The sequence below is a fragment of the Buceros rhinoceros genome, unplaced genomic scaffold (genome assembly GCF_000710305.1).
Source record: "Buceros rhinoceros silvestris isolate BGI_N320 unplaced genomic scaffold, ASM71030v1 scaffold7709, whole genome shotgun sequence".
In the NCBI taxonomy this organism is placed as follows: domain Eukaryota; kingdom Metazoa; phylum Chordata; class Aves; order Bucerotiformes; family Bucerotidae; genus Buceros; species Buceros rhinoceros.
The window spans coordinates 32298-56411 of NW_010429695.1; the positions used below are offsets into that span (position 1 = coordinate 32298).

Genomic DNA, 24114 nt, shown 5'->3' on the forward strand with positions numbered 1-24114 from the left:
TAGGGAAAAGGCACAACCCAACAAGTGGACTACCCAAACATCATGGCATTTTGGTTCAGGTATTTGTAACTTACTATAACAAAAATGTTGCCTCCCCGGCATTTGGTTTGTTTCAAACTGGGTCTCAGGGACCAAAAATACTGACAATATTTTTAAAGAAGGGAGCTGTATGTTTCCATTAGATATAAGTTATAAAAATTCTGCTTGCAGAGGTGATTTACAGAGAAAAGATATTTTCAAAGAAATAAGAAACACAGCCAAGAAAAATACTCAAAAAGACAGTAATGGTTTAAAAATAAATGGATCTAAAAATGCAAACAAGTTTCCTTCGGAGGAGGCGGCGGTCTGTCTAACAGTGCTGTTCTTAACTTCCTTCCCTTACCGCAGCGCTAGATCTGGAGCTTTCACAGGGAATGCCTACATGGCAACCTCCCATATTCTTCCAGTTACCATAGAGACAAACAATCCTCAAAGCCTTTCTGCCCCCACGTTCTCCAAGGGAGCTGCTGAAAAGGAAAGGCTTTAATATCTTTTTTTTTTCCCAGTGTTCTGCTACTATTAGATATGACTTGTTTTGCTCTGAGTCCATATTCAGCAACAAAAATAATGAAAAGATTGTTTTTCCTCCCCTCTCAAACTCTGCCAAAGCAGTGACAGAGACACCAGAAGACAGCACATTTCTTCATTAGAGTTTAACTATCCAAATAAACAGAAAGGCAAAATGTAGGATAACAGTGACACTGTTATGTATTTCATAATGAACATATTTTCGTTTGTCTTTTTGAACCAGGCCACATAGTTTGTTTATACAGACTTTTCATTGCTTATAAATATATGCTGCCTAATAATTTTCAGCGTATTACAGTGAAATGTCCTTAGCAGACAAACTTATATTGCGTGGACTGATTCATGGTGTTTGGAAAAAAAAAAGCAGTGCATTTTACAGATTAAGTTGACCCTTTCTAATGCATAAAAATGTGTTTATTTAACAATTTGTCATTGAAAATAAAATGGTTTATGTTGAATTTGTTTCTCCTTTGCACTTTAACATACTCTAAAAATTTTAGTAGGTAAAAGCTAAAATGTACATTTAAAAAACTAAAGCAGACTGTCTCCATTAAAGATGAGCTGCCTTCGAAGTGTTTTCGAGAAGGCTACTATAGGATTTCGTGTATCATTAGCTTATGGTTCTATGGAGTTCCACGTGCTGCAGAATTTTACCTTATACCAAAAAGAACACAACGTGACCCTGTGTGAATTCTAGCAAGCTGTTCGCAGGACAGTGGATGACTAAGGGAAATACAGGACATATTTCGATCGTTCACATTCATCCCCTCTCATTTTTCCCAGGAACCCTTGCCACGGGGAATGGACTAGTAATTTCTCATTAATGTGGATATAATGTTAATATTAAAATGGTCTGTAGAACCGAGGTTTGTTAAAATCCCATGTAGGTGCTTGTGAATACCGCAATTTGATTATTTCCTGGGGGTTTTTTCTCCCCCGGTTTTTTTCCTGGTATTTTCTTCGTTCTACTTTTTCTTTTTTGGGGGGTCACAATCCATGACAGTGACTTTATTAAGTTTTTTCCTCTGATTTCCCTCCCTTATCATTTCCTCCTGTAGAGAGTGTTCATGGATTTCTGAATATAAGAGGTTATGTCAACCTGGAATTTCAGTAATGCTCACTTTATCTGTTATTTCCATAGATCTCTGCACACATTTATTAATTTAGCATTTAGGCAGCAGAGGCAGTACTTAGGCAGTAGTGGGACTTTGTTGACTTTCAAAGTGCAAATACCTGGTGCATTATTTTTAACAGGAAATAACAATATGCCTTTCATTGCATTTGTGTTTAAATAACTTGATCTTGACTATTCCCTTAAAAACTTCTTCGTAAGAAAAAAGTTAAGGTAAGGAATGATTTTTACAGCCAATTTTCAAATACAGTAAAAGCTTGCAGAAAAGGAAGGCATACAATTCCTAACACTAGCAAGTTAAAAGAGATTATATGTGCTACAATGCTAACCTGTAGGTTTAGATTCTTCTTTGTAATCTGCAGAGTCACTGGACTGTTTCTGGGGCATTTGTTCAGTTTCAGGTGAAAGCTGCTCATCGTTGTCCTCAAATTCTGTTGGCACAAATAAAATCATCAGTAACTTTAACAAACTCATTGAGGAGTGACGGAGGCTCTATAGAAATAAAGATATTTTTTGATCACACTGCAAAACTTATATTTGATCACCTGCAAATAATAGTTACTTTAGTGCTCAGGTGTTGCACACTGACCAGAACATTTTAAGATTGTCTACCTGATCTGTGGGGAAAGGCAGACCATCTATCAGAGGCCACATGTCCATGAATTAAGTTGAGAAGTACTTTATTTAATACCATGCTTTTACGTAAGAGTATTTTTCATGCATTATAATCTATGCAATCAGTGCTCAAGCTACGCTCAAAAAAAGACTTTGCAAAAGTGCACACTTCGTGTTCTATGGAACAGCTCCTATCCGGCAGAAGTGCTTCGGACTTGAGGAAGGGCTTTTATGTCTGAAGGCTGGTGCCATTTTTCCAAGTGTTACCAGTTAGTCAATAAAGAATAATACTTTTTCCTACAAGCCCTGTTTTGCTTATGCCCTTAGACCATTGTTAAAGTAATAAAACACCACTAGTACACCTCAAGTTATGATTACCTCAAACTCAAATCGCAGTAAACAAGAATGTATTTTAAGATCTGAAATAATGGTATTTGTTTTCATGTATATCTCTCTCTTTTTTTGGCAAAGAAACCACAAACATCATGAAAAATAGGTTGGAAACACTGAATTCCTGATTTATCAGGATCAGGAAACTTTATCTTGTAAACAATCACGTTCTTCATGTATGAATAGCAGACAAAAAAACGCTGCCTTCAGCACGTGTCAAACTGAGTAAATTTTTCACTTATTCTGGTTCTTTATTTCCTTTTGATATATACAGGAATGCAGTCAAGCAAAAAGAGTTTCGACGCCTCTGTAATAAATCGAGAATCCATAGTACACACGAAGAGGAAAACAACACGAGAAAAATACGTGCAAAATGGAAGACACTTTGTTAAGGCTGTCGGCGTGCAAATTCTGACGTGCATACACAACTCCACCACAGACAATCCAACGGAAATAGCTGTGGCACAGAATCTAAGCAGGTCTGAATTTTCACAGCATGTCTGAACACTTACGAGACTTCATTCACAAGACTGGTGCTGGAAAGGGTTAAGGGAGATCAATGGACAGACAGTAGACAAATAAACTGAGACGTCCTTTTTCATACAGATGTTCACAAAGTGACAAGAGCCTTCAGAGAGGCTGACAGCTCTAATCATAGGCTTTTGTTCTTTCTTTCCACAGAGAAATGCACAGCTTTATTAAACCAATAACCTTAGCCTTTATTTCTCCCAATGAGAGACTAAAATAATTTAAAAATGGAAGGTGTTTGGGATCTAATTGAGAAAGTTGTTCATAACCTTTGTGTTTAAAATTTTGAAATTTCTCTCCCTAAAATGGTGTGATTACAGGTATTAGAATGCAATTATCATATCAGGCTTATGAAGGAGGGCAGGAAGTGGCTTTGAAGATCATGCAACATTGCTCAAAGACCGAACAAACTGTGAAATTAGTATCCCTACAGCTTGCTTTGAAGTTTGTGGTACAAGTCCTTTGTTATACCTTTTCTGCAGCTTAATAAACTGTCTTTGTTCAAACTCTCTCACTGAACACCCTCCAGTTAGAGCGAAGGAAAAAAACAAATCAGGATGCAAGCCAGCCAAGAATAACAAAGGAAATATATTTAGAGGCTGTAGGACTGAACACACATCAGCTGTCTGGTAAATATTATAACTACAATTGATTCCAAAAAGCATTTCTCTTCAAAGACTAAAGAGGAAATGTCCTAACATGTACAGGTTGAATTATTATGATATTTATTTTCTGCTGTTAAAACATACGTTACTGAAATTAACACAATGATAAAAATAAAAAAAGCAAAAACATAAAATAAAAGCTAAAAAGCTGGGTATTGGTTCAACCCTCCACTATCTGTAATATAAGAAAAGCAGGGATTGGGATCAGTATTAAAGGTTTTATAACAAATATTGGTAGTAAAAGCTGTAAAGGACAAGCACAGGAGGTGATGGCTGGAAGTATCAGCTCCAGCTACCCATTTGTTTCTTGCAAGAGCTTCTGTCCAAGTAGCAAGAGTTGCAGAACAGACATCAGTGAAGGTGGCGTTGTACTAACACACCACCCTGAGCTACTGAGGCACAGGCATACATGACTCCAGTGGAGTTTGCTATAGGAAGGAGGTAACCTCTGGCAGAAAAGCAGGACTGACAAAGAAAGCAGAGACAATAAAGTCTTAAACCATGATGACCCTTTGCTTCTGTGGATAAGATCAATTCCATGGGATATTTTATGGCTGAAATGTGGCAAGAAAGAAATATGCCGAGTTTTACTTCAGGAAGAGTGGAATGCACCCACAGATCAGCCTGAAACTGTATAACTCTTCTGCAGTGCCTGAAATATATTCTCATGAAGTCATATAGCTGTCTCCTAGTATAAATAAATCCATACTCACGTAAAGCTGCTGTAAAAAATGCTTAAATACAGTGAGAAATCCCTGAAAATAATTTAAGCTCAGAATAATTGTGTCAAGGGACATGTGAAAAAAGATCTGGGGCTATAATTTTCAGCTAGACACTACAAAGAAGAGTTACCACATAAATTGTTTTGTGCACCTTCAACAGACATTTCCAGCATTGGACTTATCTTCCTAACCCACTTAAATAATTAAATTTACCCAAAGTCTCCTTTTCCATTTACTTTCACTCTCATTAAGACACATGTAAGTACCTTCCTCATTTCTGCAACCATTTTTTTTGCTTTTAAACACAAACAATATTATAAATTTGAATATGTTCAGTTACGAAAAATTGCAGTTATTGAAATGCATTTTTGTTTACACAGAATAGGAGTGGAGTAGAGTAGAACTATTTCCGTTGGAAGGGACCTACAATGATCATCTAGTCCAACTTCCTGACCAATTCAAGGCTGACCAAAAGTCAAAGCATGCTGTCAAGGCATTGTCCAAATGCCTTTGAAACGTGACAGGCTTGGGGCACTGACCACCTCTCCAGGAAGCCTGTTCCAGTGTTTGACCACCCCCTCTGTAAAGAAATTCTTCCTCACGTCCAGCCTAACCCTCCCCTGGTGCAGCTTTGAACCATTCTCGTATGATATGATACATGAGACATCAAAAGAGTGTGATTTGGGCTCTGGACTATTTTTCTGAGTTTTCATTTTTATACCACAACTGCTATATAAAACCCCCTCAGACTGTGAACATATCCTTCATTTATACTTTTGTAAAGCCATGTCACATGGGAGAAAAGCTGCAGTCAATGTGCTGATGGCACTACATGTGAAATAAAGCAGATGTCAGGCTAAGAGCAGCGTGACTGAAGTGTTTTGATGAGTCAGTATTTGATTATTAAAATCAAAGGTAGGCGTAGGAGAGCATGCTTTTGTCTCAACAAAGACTTCACACGTGTTAAGAGCACAAGTATGTATAAGACATTATTACTCCTATCATTATTAATTGTTGTTTTGATGTACTCAGATCCAAATGAGTTAGATATTCAAAACTTGGCTGAACTTTGTTGTTTGAGAGAGTGATAATAGAGTATCTGCGTAGAACCCTTTATATTTAACACTTTAGAACTCATTCACTTTGGAGAGAGCTATATGTTTTATTAGAAACTACAAAGAGTTATAGTGTAGAATTTTTAAAAAGTTTTTTGTGTAATTTAATGAACCCTACAAAGCTAGAGTATTTTTTTCAGAGAGCAGGTGAAATGATACCTAACTAAAAATTAAAAGCCTGTTGTCATGTTCAGTCTATCTTATACCACCTTTACAACTTAGGCCTTGTTATAATGTAGGTAAAAGTAAATGCCAGGCTGGATAATGAAAGAAAGTGCCGTGAGACATATTGACAATACAGAATTTAAGCTTGTCCATACTACTTCTCTACAGAAACCAGGATGTGATGTTTAAATGAAAGACCATAATGGCAGTCTAGGCCCCCACTGCTGAGAGGGGGAAAAAAAAAAGTGGGAATTCATGCACTTCCATTTTTCATTTCAGCTCTAGGCCCTAAGTGATAATTTAGGCTACAATGGAAAAACCTTGAAATCCCATAGCAGAGGAAGAAAATACTCTAATTCTTAATACAGAGACAGCTACTGGTACAGGCACTTTACCTTGACAGCAGATCCAAATCAGACAGCAACATTTCTCTAAGAAAGTAGGTTGTGATTAAAGAAGGCAAAAAGGAAAGTACAAGCCTGCAACTTTTTTGACTGTTGAGGTTCAAAAACGTTGAGACTAACTGGATTTATTTCTAAACCTCGACCCAACTGACAGTATTCTCCGAGATGCAAAAACCTAGCCTATCTGTGACAGTTGGCCTGCCCCCAAAATCTCAGTCCTCACAGATGATTCTCTCCTGCCCAGGACAATTATATTTTCATTGCTGGAAACAAAGTATAGCTCAATTGTGATACAAAAGCAGGATCTTTACAGGAAATAAAGACTGGCTAAACAAAAATACATGGTTCTGTCAATACTGAAATAAGGAAAGTAAGAAAGTCATTACCCAAAATGTTTTATTAATATTGTTATTAGAGGAGAAACCTTACGTAATATCCATAATTCCATTATTTTTTCTGTGGTTAGGTTATGTTATTAAAGGCTAATCTCTGTAAGCACAGAGGAGGGGAGGAACAATGACAGGTGGGGGTAACCCAAATAACCTAATCAGAACAAGCATAATCTTGACTTGGCTCCCCTTAGGGTCATTAAAAGATGATGAAGGCATTGTTTGGATGTGAGATCTCTTGAGATGAACCAACCAGAGCGGCTCTCCCTGGCTGAGGGGGATTAACTGCCTACAGGGTATGAGATTAGGGGATGCCAGGAAAAACACACTGGGATTTTGAGAGACTGATAATACTATGAGACATTTCTGACAAGGACCAAAGCCATGGAGAAAGTGGGATCAAAGTGGACTGAGGAGTAACAAGCATGGATAACAGAGTAAGAAGAGGATCAAAAGGGAAATGGAAATACATGCTCAGACCCATTACTGCATGGCCCTGGGGACATGCAGCTGCAGCAGCCTCGCCTCTACTGGGCCACTGGATTCAGCAGTTCATAATGTATGTTGCTACCAGGTTCAGCAATTCTTACTGAGTGTTAAGAAAGCCACTCCTGAAATAATTTGCATTCCCCTTTAATTGCTTCAACTCAAACTTCTTGGATGAAGAACAGAAAATCAGAGAGTTTTGCAAATTTCTTACTAACTATTAGGTAAGTTCTAACGATGTTTTCTGACTTGTGACAGGATACAGATCTTTGATGAGTAGGAAGTTTCAATACAGTTAATAACCCACTTAAAAAAGTTACTAGAGGAGATAGAGAGTCCTGTCCTCTGGATTTATTGAAAACCATAACTGTGCGGGCTGACTTAATACACGTCTCTATTCTGTAACATCCATTAAGAATGACACATAGAAATGAGGGCCTGCACCAGTGAAGGAAGCAAAGATGGTAATACAAAGTCATTTTTCTAGATGCTGAATGTGAAAAGGAAATAAAAACTGTAAAATCTACTATAAAAACTAAATTACTAAATGATTTGAAAACCAAGATTAGATAAAAGAGAAGTAAAATGATACACACTTTCACCTTCCCCCTCAGCATCCTCTAGAAACTGATCTTCCTCTGATGGTGGTATTTCTTCCATTTCTCTTCTGCAAGTAAAAGATTATTCATTTTAAGATTTACATAAATACTATTGAAACAAGTTGCAGACACATTAAAGTAAAGATGTGGAAATATACTACCGGGATCTGAAATATAATTTGGCTTGTACAAAATAAAAATCAAATATATTTTATCATTTAAATGTTATTGTTTCATTGCATCAAAGGGCTGGACTAATGAAAGGCTAATGCAAATGCATTTAGCAGGAGGATTTTCTGCCCCTGATCTAAATGAGATATTCCTCACAGTTAACACATATGGATTATTTCCTACACATCACAATTTTGTGTACTGGTTTAGTTCATCTGTGTTGATAAATGCACTGATAACTTTAACATAAAGTAAGGCTAGAATTTTCTTGTGCTTATTTATATACGTTTAGACATTTGAAATATTTTACCTTACTACTTCTTCTTTCTTTTCTAATGCTTCATCTCTTAGCCTTTTCAAAATCTTAGAATTAATTTCATCCCTGTTTGCTAAGTATGTTCTGCGTAGTATACAGACTCCTGCAGCACAATTACACAACAGTAATGAGTTTTAGGCATCTGTATAAAACTAAAGTTGAGTTAGGAAAATTATTTAATGAATGCTCGACCATATTTCTACTTATTTTTAAAGCCAAGAAAAGGCATATACACCAGTGAAAAGTTATTATACTGTTGCTTTCTACGGTTTTAGAGCTTTGTTTTCAAGTTCGAGCACCTAATAAACTGAGTGTGGGATATGCAAAGGTTATGACGAAGGCTATAAGGGGAGACAGCACTGAAAATGTTTATCTTACATTTCTGTATACCATGCATTACTCCAGCATTTATTTTTTCGTATGTGTACAAGAAAACTATGAAGAAACAAATGAAAAACATTCAAAACAATCTGAAGAATGTCCATAGCTATACTACTACAGCTGGCTGACAGAAATGAAGAATACACTGTGCCTACTAGGAACTCTACTGACTTACTTACTTTGGCAAATAGATTTATGATATATGGCTGTGTGGCTGAAATCCATTTCCATCAGTGGAGTTACGCCAGCTTAGACTAGTTCAGGGAATAGCTTACAAAGTAATGACGCGAAATGCTGTGCAAATGTGAACTCCACATTTGTGAGAATCAAATAAAGAGTTAATACAATTTTAAAAAAAAAAAAAGAACAAAAAAGAAAGAAAACTAGCTACATTCAAGGAAACAATAGCAGGCATTATGATCTTGTCTGTCACCTCACTTTAGTCATACCTTTTCCTCCCATATCTCTGGGATCTCTCATGTGATCACTGCCATCAACTAGCAGCAACTAACACACAGCAGACATAACCATCTTGTGGTTTTTCCTCCCTTCCCTCACACTTGTTCGTCCCATATCACACATGATCACTATCACCAACTAACATAAAACATATTTTTATCTAAATTTGAACTGTGAGAAATGTGTTATTTAACTGTTAGGAACATTGGTGTTGATTTGAGGCAGATGATATTTTCATGTGAACAGTTTATATTTTAACCAAATACTTTCAATTAATTATATTTCTTGAAAAAGGAGGGTGAGTGAAGGGAATTTTTTTTAAATGTAGTCTGTAAATTCATCTTTAGATAATACTGCCTTGATATGCTTCTGCAAAAAAAGTGAGTTTTCAGTGGCTTTGCCTGCTGGCCCAGGCATGCGCTTTCCCATCATTGTGTTTTCTCACAGTATTATGAAAAGCAGCAATGCCACAGAGCATTAATTTACTTCATTATTCAGAGTGCAAATGGCATTGAACTGAAGTGAAGCAGCTTTAATTACAGAATTTCCACATGCAGAACATCCAGAAGAATCACAGTTACTCTACTGTAACCATTCTTTCTTCCTTGGTACCATCACAGGTGTTTCTCACTAAAAGGATTCAATATTGTTTCATCTATGAAGGATTTCAGTATTAACTTGATCAACCGACCTATAAGCCTTTAGAATAATGTATAACAAATTAGCGAATTCCTAGGTGGCTGACTTGAGAATATCTGCTACTGGTATTAAGCAGCAGTAAGCTAGCTTGCTCATGGAGCAGGTTTGTAGGGAGCTCAGCTGATTCTGGTTGAAAGAACAATGTTTTTGTAATGTCCTGCTCTAATGCAACTGGAAGTCTGTTCAGAAAATCTCTATGCCAGTGTTATACTTCACTTTGATTTGTTATAATAGCCTATAAATAGTATGACTTGTATTCAGTTTGCACAGGACTTGTTTCAAGCTGAGACACTAAAAATATATGCTTTATCATGTAAAGTATGTTAATTCATTTCCTCCCACCAGTGAATGAAACTCTGAAGAAAAATAAGTTGTCATGGATTCATATGAAAGACTGATACAGCTTCAGGGATAAAATTAGGGTATAGGCTAAAAAACCATTAAAAATGGACATGGCTTATGCTTATGCTTTAAAGAATCTGCCATCTATCAGACTGGAGAAGCAGACGGTGATTGCACGGAAAAGATGGCTACCAAGAGTTCAAATTAGACTTCAGATTAGAGCAAGTCATTGAGAGCTAGGTTTTGAGAACTAATGGTAGTGGCCGAAAGGTGCATGTTGCAGGAAGGAAGCACGATTTGAAAGCCCTAGAGAAGTCTGCATACTACAGGCTCCCAAGTTCATCCCTTCCCGAAAGAAAAAAAATGGGCAGTTACTATTGACCAGTTTTCAACATGGTTCCCATGAAGAATTATCTATTCCCAAAGTGTCTGATTAGCATAGAGCCTTTCCAGAACCATGAGACAACATTTTCTTTTAGCCAGTTAATTCACTAATGCATTAAATTCTGAAGAAGTGAAGAGAAAGTTAACATAATTCTGAAAGCACCTCTCCCACCTCGGTCCTCTCCCCGCTGAAAAGGCTACAGCTTGACTCCTGCTGTTCGTTATTGGACACTGCATTAACTCGACATTACTGCATGCCAGCTACGTGAATAAGTTGCTTTTTGTGGTTCTAAGAAAGAACAATTCACTGTGTCCCAGAAACTAGGTTCATGAACGTTTCACTATGCTTGAAGTGTCTGGGAAGCAGAGATGAGGCTTGGAAATGTCCTTAAGTTCTTTCTGGAAGTACCAGAGATGAAGTCTTTTTGAGTGACAGGAACAGCAAATACAATTTTCTCAGTAACGCTGGGTCCACAACTTCCTCACAGAAACTCTCAGCCTGTATTTAGCCTGTATATAAGCTCCAGTCACACCGGGAGATTTTTACTGAAGATGCTTAAGGTGGTACAAAAAGTCACAAAGCGATGTGGCTCGGTAGCTTAGGTACTGTAGTTGAGTTGTGAGGACGATTAGCTGATCAGATGATATACTTCTGAAAAGCTTTTTTGTTTGCTTGTTTATTAATAAGAAGTCTTCCGAGTAAACTGTACAACCTTGATTTGCTTAGACGGATTTTTATATTCTGGGACAAGGGTTTGAAAAGCTCTCTGGACAGATTCTAGTACTGGGGCATTACTGAGCTTTCTCGAACCAAGTATGAAGAGACCTATCATTCCCTTCTTGAAGGGAAATGTCTGTTATGGAAAGAACTTTTGACAATGGACTGGGTTGAACAGGTAGTGATCAAACATTGCCACAAGGCAATGTGGTATGAATCAAGGAGGCATAATCCATTAACGCGTGATTTGGCTGGTAAAACTGTTAACGGCATAAGAATCTGTGCCCTTTATCATGCCTACCTTCCTTCCTGCTTGAAACGATAAAGTAAAATTCCCTTCCTCTGAACTGACTGGTACGAGGCTATTGTATCAATCTGGGGAAGAGGTTGCTCAACTTCTTTTGACTCCTGGATGGGGAACAGGATACACCTGCATACAGGTATTTTTGCCCCCCTTTTCTTTCAAGCAGAAAAAGTTCATATTGATTTTTCAAGCGGGTAAACCAATGCCAGGCAGGGAAATTTGACTGAGAGCCACACTGCAAGCTGGTGGCCAGCCAGACACAGAATACAAAAGTCTGAAACTTTTAAGAGTCCAGTGGTGTTCAATGCTGACTGTACAGAGGGGGAAATTGTAAATAGGATTATAAATAGAAGGAATTTTCTTTACTGCTTTTGTAAACCATTCCTGTTTTCAATTCTGTGTAATCCCTTTAATCCAAATTGTAAGAAATCTGTTGATTCACTAGATTCTTCCTTCTCTAGACCCCTGAAACTTTATAAATGAGATATAACTACTAGTTTTTCTTATCAGTCTCTATACACAGGTATCAACACAGAAAAAAGAAAACATGAAGTTTCATTAGTGTGCATTTACTAACCATCTTTTTCTGTATCCTTCAGACAGACAACAGTGTCCGGTAAAAGTCCTTTTTCCGATAAAGCTGACCAGTGATCTACTGAGAGAGGGTAGTTATCCACTACCCATCCTCCTTTTTCTGGAGCACCAGGAAACCTGTCTTTGTTCTTCTTCATAAGCTGTTATAAAATGCCAGGTTCAGTAACATTAAAAGACTACAAAGGTCTGTGAGCTGCTTAAAAAGACTGCATCATACAAAATTATTTCCTAAATGTCACCATTTTTCCCCCATTGTCATGTCAGGTAAAAAAAAAAGGAAGACATTTATAACTTTATATAAAAACTTCTTAAACTAAAGAGATTAATACGCCAGTGATTTTTTAAGGTTGCCTATAAAGAATTTAGATTCCAATTTTGATAGCACAAACCAGCGAACAAATTTTAAACAATTCAAGATTCTTGGATAAACCTTCATGTATGATTCTTTTCAAATACTTGCATCATATGTTAAGTCCTTTAATAGAGACAAAGGGTATAAAAAGCATACAGTGATACTTTCCTCAGATAATTCTCCCACCTTTAACAATTTGTAGCCCAGGTACTTTGCAAAACTGGTCTGTATAAAACTATAGTCCTCAACAGACTTGTCTTTCATGATCTTGCTCACTCTCTCCTCAGTCCTATGTGATATAACCTAAACTGATCTTTCAAACAGAAAAACTACGAACATATATATCAATAATGTATAAGATTTCACAGGTTGCTCTTAGAAAACAAGGCCCTTGCTGTACAGCACTTACAGCCTTACCTCTGCAACAGCTCCCTCCAGTGCTTCAGCATATATTCCCGGGGACAGGGTAACCTCGGAGACTGATGCACTTTTTATGGCTTCTTCTACCATCGCTTGAACTTCTGGGTGGTCAGCCGTTATCTCTGCCATTCCTAGCAATACAGATTTCTTAAAGCGCTTCACAAAATTCTGAAGTACTTGTTTCCCGGGTCAGAAATGACTGCTAGGCAATTAAATCCAGCCACTTCATAATTACAGTGCAGCAGTCCTTTTAAACAATATTACACAATCTTACTGAAGAAGAATCAAATACCAGTTCTTCTGAATGCAGTTACACAGGGTATTTCATCAACATAAGTTTTACGATCTTGGTTTGCTCTCTCATTACAAAAAAAAACAAAAACAAAAAACCCAAATCTTTTTCATGGTACAGTATTTTCTACCACTAAGTGAATTAGTGTTTCAATATGAATGGAATGACATTTGTGCACTAGAACAGTCGGGCACCTGCAGCACTTGAGAATTTCCCTTGATTTGAGTTTTCTTTGATCCCTAAATCAAAAGGTTGACCAGGTTAATTTAAAAATCTGCACAAATCATAGATCAAGACGGTACACTGCTAACAATCAAGAAGCCTGCATTCCCTAAGAAGCAAAACCCATTCATACTGGATCCGTATTTTGTTATTAATTGCTGACACAATGGATTGCTATTGTTTAAAAATTTTTAAGGAACACTCAGTTTATGGTTTACATACTAATTTGATAAAAACTGGCAAAGAACTGTTTTAAGCAACTGCAGTATCTACTATATGAAGAGTATAATTTGGAAAAAAAATGCCACATTTACTTTCTGTAATTATTTTTGCCAAGCTACAAGCTCCCTGAGAAAGGGATACTATCTTAGTGTTTCCGTACTGCAAAAAAAATTCAACTTAACTCCAAACCAAAACCAAACAGACTTTATAGTTATCCTAGCTAAAGATACTATATGCTACTTCTCCAGTTCAAGAAACTGATCTTTTTTAGTGCTCTCTTCAGTATCTTTTGCTGGTATAGACTGTCAAAAAATAAAGGAAGAATATAATTGAAGGAACAAATGCTTTTCTTTAAAAAGACAAATTTGTAAAAATACTTCACAATCCACATTTATTTAATTTCCACTTTAGATCCTTATAAATGTATTTCATTAATGCCCATTAATTGGATCTACCTAATAATCTTCTTCCTTGATTGAGATGAATTTATTAGGTAATTAACAAAATAATTTATTATGAATAGGAAATACTTTCAGGGGTATTTACCTCTAGATCTAGATTCAAGCTTCCAAAACTATTTTATTTCCCCTTCTGAAGCTTTCTTACTTTCTCTGGCAATTTACATCCTTCACCAGTTTGTAGTTCTAGGGTTAAATTTTCATCCATCCTAACGTGATTTTCCATACCTGTCCTCAGAAGTATTCACATAGCCAGGAATCTGGAACATAACACTGTTGAATTGTTTTAATTTTGGTGTCATAGCTCACCATTATTCTTACTGCGACACCAATGAGTTTTGTATCACTGTCATCTCCTGTGTTCTGCAGCACCAGAGGAATACACTGACTTCTTGTTAGATAAATTTCCACCCATGAGTAAGTCAAATATGATGATTCCTAGCTTAGCTGAATAAGGCAAAATGACTTGATTGTCCATTTGCACCATAACTAGAGCTAACTGGAAAAGGCTATTCCAATTCAATGGAAAATTCTCATTTCAGAAGAAATAATTTTGAAAAAAACCCACTCATTTCCTGCAAAAAGAAAATCCAAATTTCATTCAAAGGAATTTAAAAGAACGTGTGATTTTCACCTTCTCAAAATATTTTCTGAATTCATCAAGCTGAATAAACCTGGGCAGCTTAAGAAGTCTAAATGTGACTAGAGCTGGAGAGTGTCGTGAATGTGCCATCTGGAACAGCATATTTGGAAGGTTGCTGCAGAGTGGGAAATCTGTGGATTGTGGGTTCACACCAGCCTATCTGATAAGCTGCTTTCTTGAAGGAAATTCCAGTTTTGCAGAGATTTAACTTGTCAGAAAGTCATTGAAATTGAAAGTTTCCAACCAGTATCAGTTGGAACCAATTTCTCCTTTGAAAAAGAGCTCAGAAAACTCTTTCTTAGGTAACCGTGGCCCTCAACTTCAGAGCATTTATAAATATTATCAAAAGTACTGAATTCTACTCAGGTATTCCCTTCACTGCCCATTCTTTTAGTTCATATTTAATGCAAAATAACAGTAACACCTTCTGTGATAGTCAAAGTGACAGAATTGCTTCAGTTAAAAAACCTAAAGCAAATAAGATAGCTTCAAAGACCATGGAACACCTTATTCACCTGAGTCTCCTGACTCTTCTAATTCCATCCTATTTTTCACTGCTGTTATAGCTGTTTCTACTGTGTCCCTTCGCACTTGCTCAGTGTTTTCTTCTCTTGATTTTTCCATATGGGGTTGAATGAGTTTGGCCATATCAAGAACCTAGTGAAATGATTTGAAAAAATAAAAATTCCACAGAACAGAAAAACAGCACCTGATCCAACTTCTGTGCCATGAAATGAGTTTGGAAAAGCTCTGCAAATTTCAGAAAAATTTACATATCATTCAAATGCGGGGCCTTTTTTTTTTTTATTTTGTGAAAAATATTTCTAATTTGCATTTACATTTCATTTTCTTAGAAACAAATGTTGCTCAGAATGCTATGACGAATAACTGACACAAAATATTTGTCTCACATAGAGGGTAAACAAACAATATTTTTAAAAATTAATTACTCATATAACTGTATTTCACTAAATTACTACGTTTCCTCTGTAACCCATAAGTTGGCAACGTGTATGTTAATAAACAACAGGAATAAGAATGTGCTTAACTGATTCCAAGCCCCAGCTGATACCCTTGTTACGTAAGACATACATAAACCCACCTTTCCTTTGTATTTCTGTGCGATTAGGTTACAAAGAGTTGTTCTTCCAGAGCATGGAGGACCAAATACTAGCACTTTACAAGGAGGCAGTGGCATTGGCGGTAACAGGTAAGGCCGTGGATTCAACAGAAATGTTTTCAGTGCCTCTGGGGATGACAGTACGTACATTTTACCTAGGAAACTTAAAACAGAAGAGAAGCTAACGGGTAGAGACAGTTATCTCATTAAATAGGACTAAAAGTTTAAAGTGTCAAATTCCACTCACCTGACAGCCAAGTCTGGGTTTCCCGTTACAATATCACCTTCCTTCAGAGCTACAGGACATGCTTGCCCCCACCTGCTTCTACGCCATCGATATCTGGGGGCTATTAGTTTGTAAGACGACAGAACCCAGAAAAGTTCATCCTGTTTATTAAAACAGCAATAATGGCACATGTAGTTTGTGTCTGAAGCTACAAATGCCGCCTTCTTGACTTTGTTTGAAAGATTTTATTGGAAAATAGGCAAAATGAAAAAGAAAACCACATCATGCCTTTTAGAATATTTTTTAAAAATTCCATATTTCAGAATTGTAGGACAATTTTAAGGAGAAACTATTTAGTGGTCAATTTTATTTACTATAAAATAGTTCCTGTAGTCTTCATTTATAATTTAAAGAAGTTGAAAACAATTAAGAGGTACAAATCAGCCATTTATTGAAGACGACAGAAAATGGCCAAGGGGAGAAAGAAAGGACCACAGTCTGTGTGGGGGAATGGCAAGGCCAAAATGTCACATGTCATGTGATAGGAGGAAGTTTAATAGACCTTTTACAGAAGGTGAACAGTGAGCGAATCCCAAAGTTTATAGTGACTCCAAATTCAGAATAGTACAGACGAGTGCTGACTGTGAAGTACTGCAGAAGGACCTTCAGAAGCTAGGAAGCAAGGCATTAAAGTAGCAGTTTTACACAGAAAATGATGAGTTGTCACCGACCGTCACTATTAAGGAATAGATCTTGGAATTACAACACATACTTCCATGAAAAAATTTGGTGAATGCCCAACAGCTGTCAGATAATCAGCCTGAAAGTTAGGGCTGGTTAGCAAAGAAAAAAGAAAAAATTTGTTGAATGCCCAACAGCTGTCAGATAATCAACCTGAAAGTTAGGGCTGGTTAGCAAAGAAAAAATAGAATATCAAGGTTTATTTTCTTGTTCTATAAATCCTGCCCTCATCTTTACTGCTATGTGCATTCTGCTACCTTAATCTGGAAAAGTACACAGAATTGGAAAAGTTTCAGAAAAAGGTAATATGGCTGATGAGTCACACAGAAACATTTTCATTTAAGAAGAAATAAGATTAAGTAGACTAGAACTCTTCAGTCGAGGAACAAGACAGCTACCTAAGAAGTCTGAAATAATGAGTTATTAGAGGGCAGATACAGAGAACAAAACTATTTACCGACCTTTGCATATCAGCAGCTAGAGGACACTTGAGCTAAAAGGTGGCAGATTCAACAGAAAAGGAAAGCAATCCTCTATATAATGTCCAGTAAAGCTGCAGAACTCCTTGGCCCAAATACTGTGGATGCTAAAATTTACACACAGACTAACACAAACACAGAGACTAACTAAATAATAAATACAAATGACTTCTGACACAGAGAGTCCTTCACTTGCAAATCTGTCTGTAAAGGGCAGGTGTTCTCTGCAAATGTGTACCAGGGTCTCCCAGGTACCGTACCATTCACCTACTCAAAGTTTTGTTTAAGAAATAGGAAAGATGACTGCAAGCGAATGGAAGCGAAGGCATTTATGCAAATTTCTGCTTTTCAGTTTTATCTGGAAGGGACACAAACTGTAATTAGAAAAATTCAGCACTAACTTGTCATGTTCTAATTAACTACGGGAAATATGCAATTTCAGCTATGTGCTGAATTTGTATTAGCATGCAGTTTCTTATTCAGGAAAAGAGATTGTTATCCTTTGGCTAAAGTTTCTTTATTTGCTTGAAGAGAATTCATTCTTCCTTTAAATTTGCTAAATGAATTGCTAAGCAAAACATTTTGTTCAAAATTTTAGTATTATCACCTAGCTTGTTTTTTTTTTTAATGACAGACTTTCTTCTTGTCATACTCTTTTAAGTGGATTTCAGTCTCAGGATTATCTTAAATTCACATTTCTGGAAAATCAAGGCTCAAAAAACACCCTTATTACACGGTAAAACAAACTGCTTGTTGTGAAACAAAGATGTTATACAACTTACAGCAGAAAATAAGCAATATTTTAATAATTGTTACAGTCAATCACATTTTAGAAAAGTACACTTACATTTTCCAGTCCTTTCAGTGTTTCTTCTTGCTGACTCTGAAGTATAGTTATAGGAGCCCCATTTCGAACACCCAGAGACTGGAGTTGAGCTACCACTGACTGAAGAGAAAATAACCCTTGACTCAGTACCAACCAAAAGTGGGTTTGTGATCCAAAAGGACCTCCAAAGTATTTTTAAAATTGTAACATTATTTCTATAATGGCTACATATCTACCAAGGTCCAATTTCTAGCCTGGAGTCATGCTAGTTAATTGAGCTGAGTTTTAACAAGCTATTTGATAGATACAGCAGCACAACATGCTGAATCACAGCCTTTATGTCTCCTCATTATGCTTCGAATCCCAAGCCTTCTAAAGGAATAGGCTGTGAAGGATTCTTTCCCACAAAGCAGTGGAAGTATTCAGATGAGCTCTCGTCTGAAAAGGAGGAAAGTCTCTTCAGGAGATCAAATCGTGCACACTTGGAAGTGATACAGCTTTGAGTAATTTATTTAATAAAATACTTAAACCTGATGCCTGCCAATGGGAATCAGATGATACTAAATTTAATTGAAATATTTCCTAATGTAATCTTGCTTGAATGAAAGTGTTCTTGAAATGAATAAGCAAATTTTGTGAAGTTTGGACTAGTTTCATAATAGGCCTGTGCCTTACATGTGAAAGGATTGGAATCACTACACAATTCGATCGTCTCTGCTATAAATCTTCTGGTGCAATGTTCACAAACAGATCATAAAAAAGGAAATTTTTTGTTCCAACTCTGCAAAATCAGTGTGGTTTTTTTCCCCCGGACTATTCTTGGTGGTAAAGTGAAGCATAAATGGAAATAACACTTACAGAATTGCAACTGATTCAATTTGCTTCAAACAACAGAGGGAAACTGTAGGAATGGCACTGTCCAAGACAATCTCTCACTTAATTGTCAAGCATAAATGGAAATAACACTTACAGAATTGCAACTGATTCAATTTGCTTCAAACAACAGAGGGAAACTGTAGGAATGGCACTGTCCAAGACAATCTCTCACTTAATTGTCCACCCCATAAGTTCTGATTTGAAGCAACTCTTGTTTCAGAGGCAGAGGATAAGATTATTTACCTTTATCACTGTAGTTTTTAATAGGGAGCATGAGTTATGTTATGGGCTAAAAACCCTAAACACACACACACTCAGCAGAATCCTTAAAAGAATTAAGTGTCTTCTATTGCACTATAACACAGCATCAAAGTTCATTAAAATTCTGTCATTATTTCAGACACCAGTGCAAATCAAGCCAGTTCTGAAATGTTTTAATTTCTGATGTTAATGCTATTATTTTACACTAATACACAAAATAAAGCACTAGGAACAGATTGATACAATACAAAAGACTTTGTAGCCTGCCTGAAAATATTTTCATGTAACATATATGTGAGCGTGGGGTGGTGCAGTGAATCTCATAATTGTTTTAATAGTGCAACCAAAGCAAACATTTCAGAGGCCGTGATTTCTAATAGTAATTGAATTTGTTTTCTACACTATTCAAAATTTAATACCTTAATAAAGAAAACAATCCACAGAATCGAGAAATTCTTTTCTAGTGAAGGTTAACTCAGTTGGTGCATAGCTTACGTACTAGAAAGAGATCATCTGGTTGCTGATTTCCATCCACTTCAATAAGACACTGACAATCCTGTTCGGCCATCAGGTCCTGTTTAAGAACAAAGACATACTCGTCAATTGAGTATAGATACCCAGATAACAACGCGGAAGCTTCTTCTCTTCCTATACACACCAAGGGCTGGACTCCTGTGGACTTCAGGAAAACTAAGATTCATTGTACTGATCACTTCTAAAATCCTCTGGAGGGAAATTTTTATTTGGTGACGGATAAATACAGAGAGAATTCCAAAACTGGAGTTACAATGAGTTCAGAATACAGATTAGATATCTTAGCTCAAATGTGAGAGAGCTACAAAGAATCAAGATACAGTAATGTTTCGTGTATGAATTCAACTTCTAATTGTCTAACTACCTAAATTCTCTGCTAGAAAATGGTGACAATGTCAAGGAACAGATTTCTTTGAAATATCAGCCATGAGACAACGTTCTCATTTTGGTCCTGACTCTCAATTTCTGTGAAATTTGAATGATAAATTAATTTTTTTAATTTCCAAGTTTCCCGTTAGTAAATAAGATATTAGACTAAACAGACATCCCATCTCCATTGTTAACTTCTCTGTCTGAGGACTGAGAACACTCATTCCATTCCTGACAGATGTTGGTCTAATCCCAGCCCTGAAAAAGCCTAGTGAAGGTGACTTTACAGTTTTGAAGTCATCTACTCCAGTTCTTCACTACACTTACGATCAGAGTTTATTTCCTTGCATCTTATCTAAGTCTTCTATACTATAAATTGAATAATTTGTCTTATCTTTAGTAGAAATAGATAACTAATTATTTCTTTCTAATCTTCTACAGAGGAGATAATAGTTCGTGTTTCTCTTATATACAATGGTCTTATTAGCACCTCCATAGTATCTGCTTTTGTACAACAGCATCACATTTATTGACTCGGTTTACGACTAACTAAAGCCCCACAGATTGCAGGTTGTCTGCAGTACTGAAGCCTCGCTGACTATTTCACATGTTGTAGTTGTTCCTTAGGTTGTCTTGCTCACTGTAGCAAGAGAAACTTACTTCTACTCACTGTCATCCTAACAACTTATCAAGAAATCCAAGTATCTTCTCCAAAGTTCTTTCCACCTATCCAAGTTCGGTGGGAACTGTACATCTGATAAGCTTTTTTTTTTTTTTTTTTTTTTTTTTTTTTTTTTTTTTTTTTTTTTTTTCAATTTCATTATCTCAACCTCTACCTGGGCCAATGACAGACCCCTACGTTCTTTTAATGTATTTTAATGTATCAGTGCACCACTACGTATGTTCACTAATACGTTCATCATTAGTGAAAACAGGGTAAGACCTACCAGCTAGTGGGATGTATTGAAAGTGTTAAAGTTTGGTGTACAACCTAAAGTAATTCAAACAACTTTCCATTAGTTTGCTTACGAGAAATCCATGTGAGATTGTATTATGATTAAAGATAAGATATTGTTTGCCTTCCCCTTCACAGCAGTAACAAGTTTGTTACTCTAGCAAAAAACATTATGCCTGTTTTACACAGTTTTGTCTATAGATTTATCTAATTCATAGAGAAATTGAAAAGAATAAATAAACAGTAATTGTCAAGTGTGCAGCAAACATAAGGCTTTTGCAGCTCCCTGTACCAGGAGATTAAAAAGAAAAAAAAAATAAAAGAAGGAAGAATAAAAGAATAAAAGAAAAAGGAAAAAAGAAAGGAAAAAGAAAAGAACAAATTAATTGCTTTGGACCTCTTCTGGGTTTCTTCGGGGGAAAAAAATGTTACATAGTAAATCAAACTTCCCTGAACACAACAAGGAAAGAAAAAAACAATGTCACAGCTGCAGAAATGAAATTGGTGATAAAGCAAACTGATGGGCTGTAATTACTGGGTAGATAAATCTGCAGGCAATGAAGCAGGTGAGGAGGGGAATCTGTTGGAGAGGAGGGCAATGGACACAAAGAGCAGATTTCTTAAGGAACTGCGTGCTAGAATGGACCCTGGTAATGGCGATGATACCCTGGGCTCTTCAAATACTTCGCTTCCTAGATTTAAGAAGTGTCTGTGGTGGCAGGTATGGTTTCACTTTTAAAACTCAAAGTGGATTACTTCATCTTGACTCCAGAGTGAAACTATACCTACAGATGACAATTTTGTATCATTGATTTCGGTATGAATTTCAGAACTTGGGAGTATGTTGCAACATGCCTTGTCCATACAATAAATCTCAAACCAAAAAAACAGAAAACCTTGCAAGAAATTTTTTTTAAATTTTGCTGTGCATAATCATATTACTTTGCTTTTTCTTACTTCTAAAGGACGAAGCATCATATTCCTATACATTCCAACTCTTTCCTCTGCATTTTCAAGGATATCTTCAGGCCTCTGCACTAATTGATGCAAAAATTCTGACATCCTAAGTGGATCTTCTGCAGTCTGCAGAATGAAAAGATACAGAAATAAAATCATTTACTAAACTAATTTTTGTCTTTAGCCGGAGGTAAATAAAGTAGCTTTCCAGAGTATTGCAATGAGTATTGTCCAGTGATTGCTGACCGTGATCCTTTCCTGATGAAACATAGTTTCTGCAAATCGAGAGGAATGTGCCTAGAACTTGCACTGGTAAGTCTCTGGACAGCATTATAAATGAGAACAATTCAACCTGAATTCAAGATTAATCCCTTCATGAAAAAAAAAAGAAAATCCCTTTGCAGTAGTCTAACACCAAAACCAGAAAACAAGCTAGTATCCTCCAAATACTACTAAAACTTGCTACAATAAATGAAAATTAGGAACTCTTATTTACTTAGACCAAGAAAGACAATATAGTCACCATTCTGATCCACCTTTTAACTCACAGCAAGAAACAGTTCAGTGACTTCTGAGTTAGAGACTGAATCCAGGTTAAGCTATAAGATAAATGCTGGCATTTAAGCCTACCATTTAAGTATTACCCCACATCTCTTGGAGCAGAACAGAAACTGAGTTAAGATTAAAGTTGAGCTAAATTAATTCAAAAAGCAGTATGGTAATATTTTAGAATATTGGAATTTGTTCTGCTTTGTCTAGAGTACATTATAATACTTCGCACTGTTTAGAAATTAGCAATATTCACCTCTTCTTCTTCCTGCTCTTCATCTTCTTCTTCATTCTCTTCTTCATGTTGATCTTTCTCTTTCTTATGCTTTTCGAGAACATTAGGATCCCACTGGTTCCTCTGATACACCTGCCCTGAATCAGGGTGTTGTCTTTGTCCTGATATTCTTTGGCATAAGTCATAATCTGAACACTAGCAAGGAATAATTAATTAAAAGGAAATAATGTGTTTATTTATGCTATAATATTATTTTTCCTGAAACTGCAGAATGGGAAGTAGGAGTCTGTTTGGCAAACATTTGGATTCATAAACTTCCTCTCCAATGACATTCTGAGTAAACACCAATTTTTCCAGGAGCAGCAAATATTAAAGAAAGACTTAAACACTTTTCCATTTTTCCCCATCTGCATTTTACATTCTGTATCAGGAGTGTAGCCACTACTTGAGGACATTTTACCATGCAAGTTACACCTTGTAGTGTAACAAGTGTAGGTGTAGTTTATGAATAGAAGTATTTGGCAGACAGGCTTGTGTTGTTCTTGCATTTAATGCCAAAGAGGATTGGACTTGAGCAAGATTAAGTCAATTTCACTAGGTGCCTCTGACCTCTCAAGCTCTACTGTTACCCAAAAGCATAGTGCCGCTGTGTCACGTGCTAAAGGAGTTCGGCAGTCTGGAGCTCTGGAAGAGCAAGCAATGGTCTTTCCACAAAAAGCCCTGCAGACACGAATTCAGTTTAATATTAAACCCACCTAAATCTGGATGTGGTCTGTGGTGCTAAAATTATTACCAGTTCAGATGTGAGAGGTCTGCCTAAGAAGTTTATCCTAACAAAACCATTTGTAACTAAACTTCCTAGCTAAAACATTTACCTTAACTAAAACATTCCTCTCAACCAAAAGCGAACAGTCTGTGACTGTTTCCACCTCCCCACTTTTGAGCTAAGATAATAGTGGGTGTGCCACTCCCCGCGGCTCCCCGAGACCCTTCCTTCTACACTGTCACATCAGGCGCTGTTTGATTCTCTCTCAGAATTGTGGCTGTTAGCAAGCTGCTTAAGGAGTCCATCCGTTCCTGGGATGGATACCTGACTTTGTTAACACTGACCGGATTGTTCTTCCTCGCCTCTCTCTTGGCTTTTTCTGAAACAAAAAGCTTGGGTTGGGTCTCTGCAATCACTTGGCAGAGAACAGGGGAGCAGAGGGGGAGAGTCTGTCTGGATGTTCGCT

The 24114-nt window shown here is 36.7% G+C and overlaps 1 protein-coding gene across 1 annotated transcript in view; it reads right to left on the reverse strand.

Moving 5' to 3' along the window:
* AK9 (adenylate kinase 9) overlaps positions 1 to 24114 on the reverse strand; it is a gene marked incomplete at its 3' end in the record, with an annotated part of 63453 nt that overhangs the window by 32108 nt on the left and 7231 nt on the right. Inside the window, exons 6-17 of the mRNA XM_010142739.1 lie at positions 22904 to 23077; positions 22099 to 22224; positions 19783 to 19857; positions 18168 to 18266; positions 16122 to 16261; positions 15857 to 16037; positions 15270 to 15411; positions 12915 to 13048; positions 12129 to 12285; positions 8259 to 8367; positions 7781 to 7845; positions 2029 to 2130 (exon numbers count right to left, since the gene is read on the reverse strand). Of these exons, the coding sequence (XP_010141041.1) occupies positions 2029 to 2130; positions 7781 to 7845; positions 8259 to 8367; positions 12129 to 12285; positions 12915 to 13048; positions 15270 to 15411; positions 15857 to 16037; positions 16122 to 16261; positions 18168 to 18266; positions 19783 to 19857; positions 22099 to 22224; positions 22904 to 23077 (1504 nt within the window). The remainder of the gene's footprint in view (positions 1 to 2028; positions 2131 to 7780; positions 7846 to 8258; positions 8368 to 12128; positions 12286 to 12914; positions 13049 to 15269; positions 15412 to 15856; positions 16038 to 16121; positions 16262 to 18167; positions 18267 to 19782; positions 19858 to 22098; positions 22225 to 22903; positions 23078 to 24114) is intronic.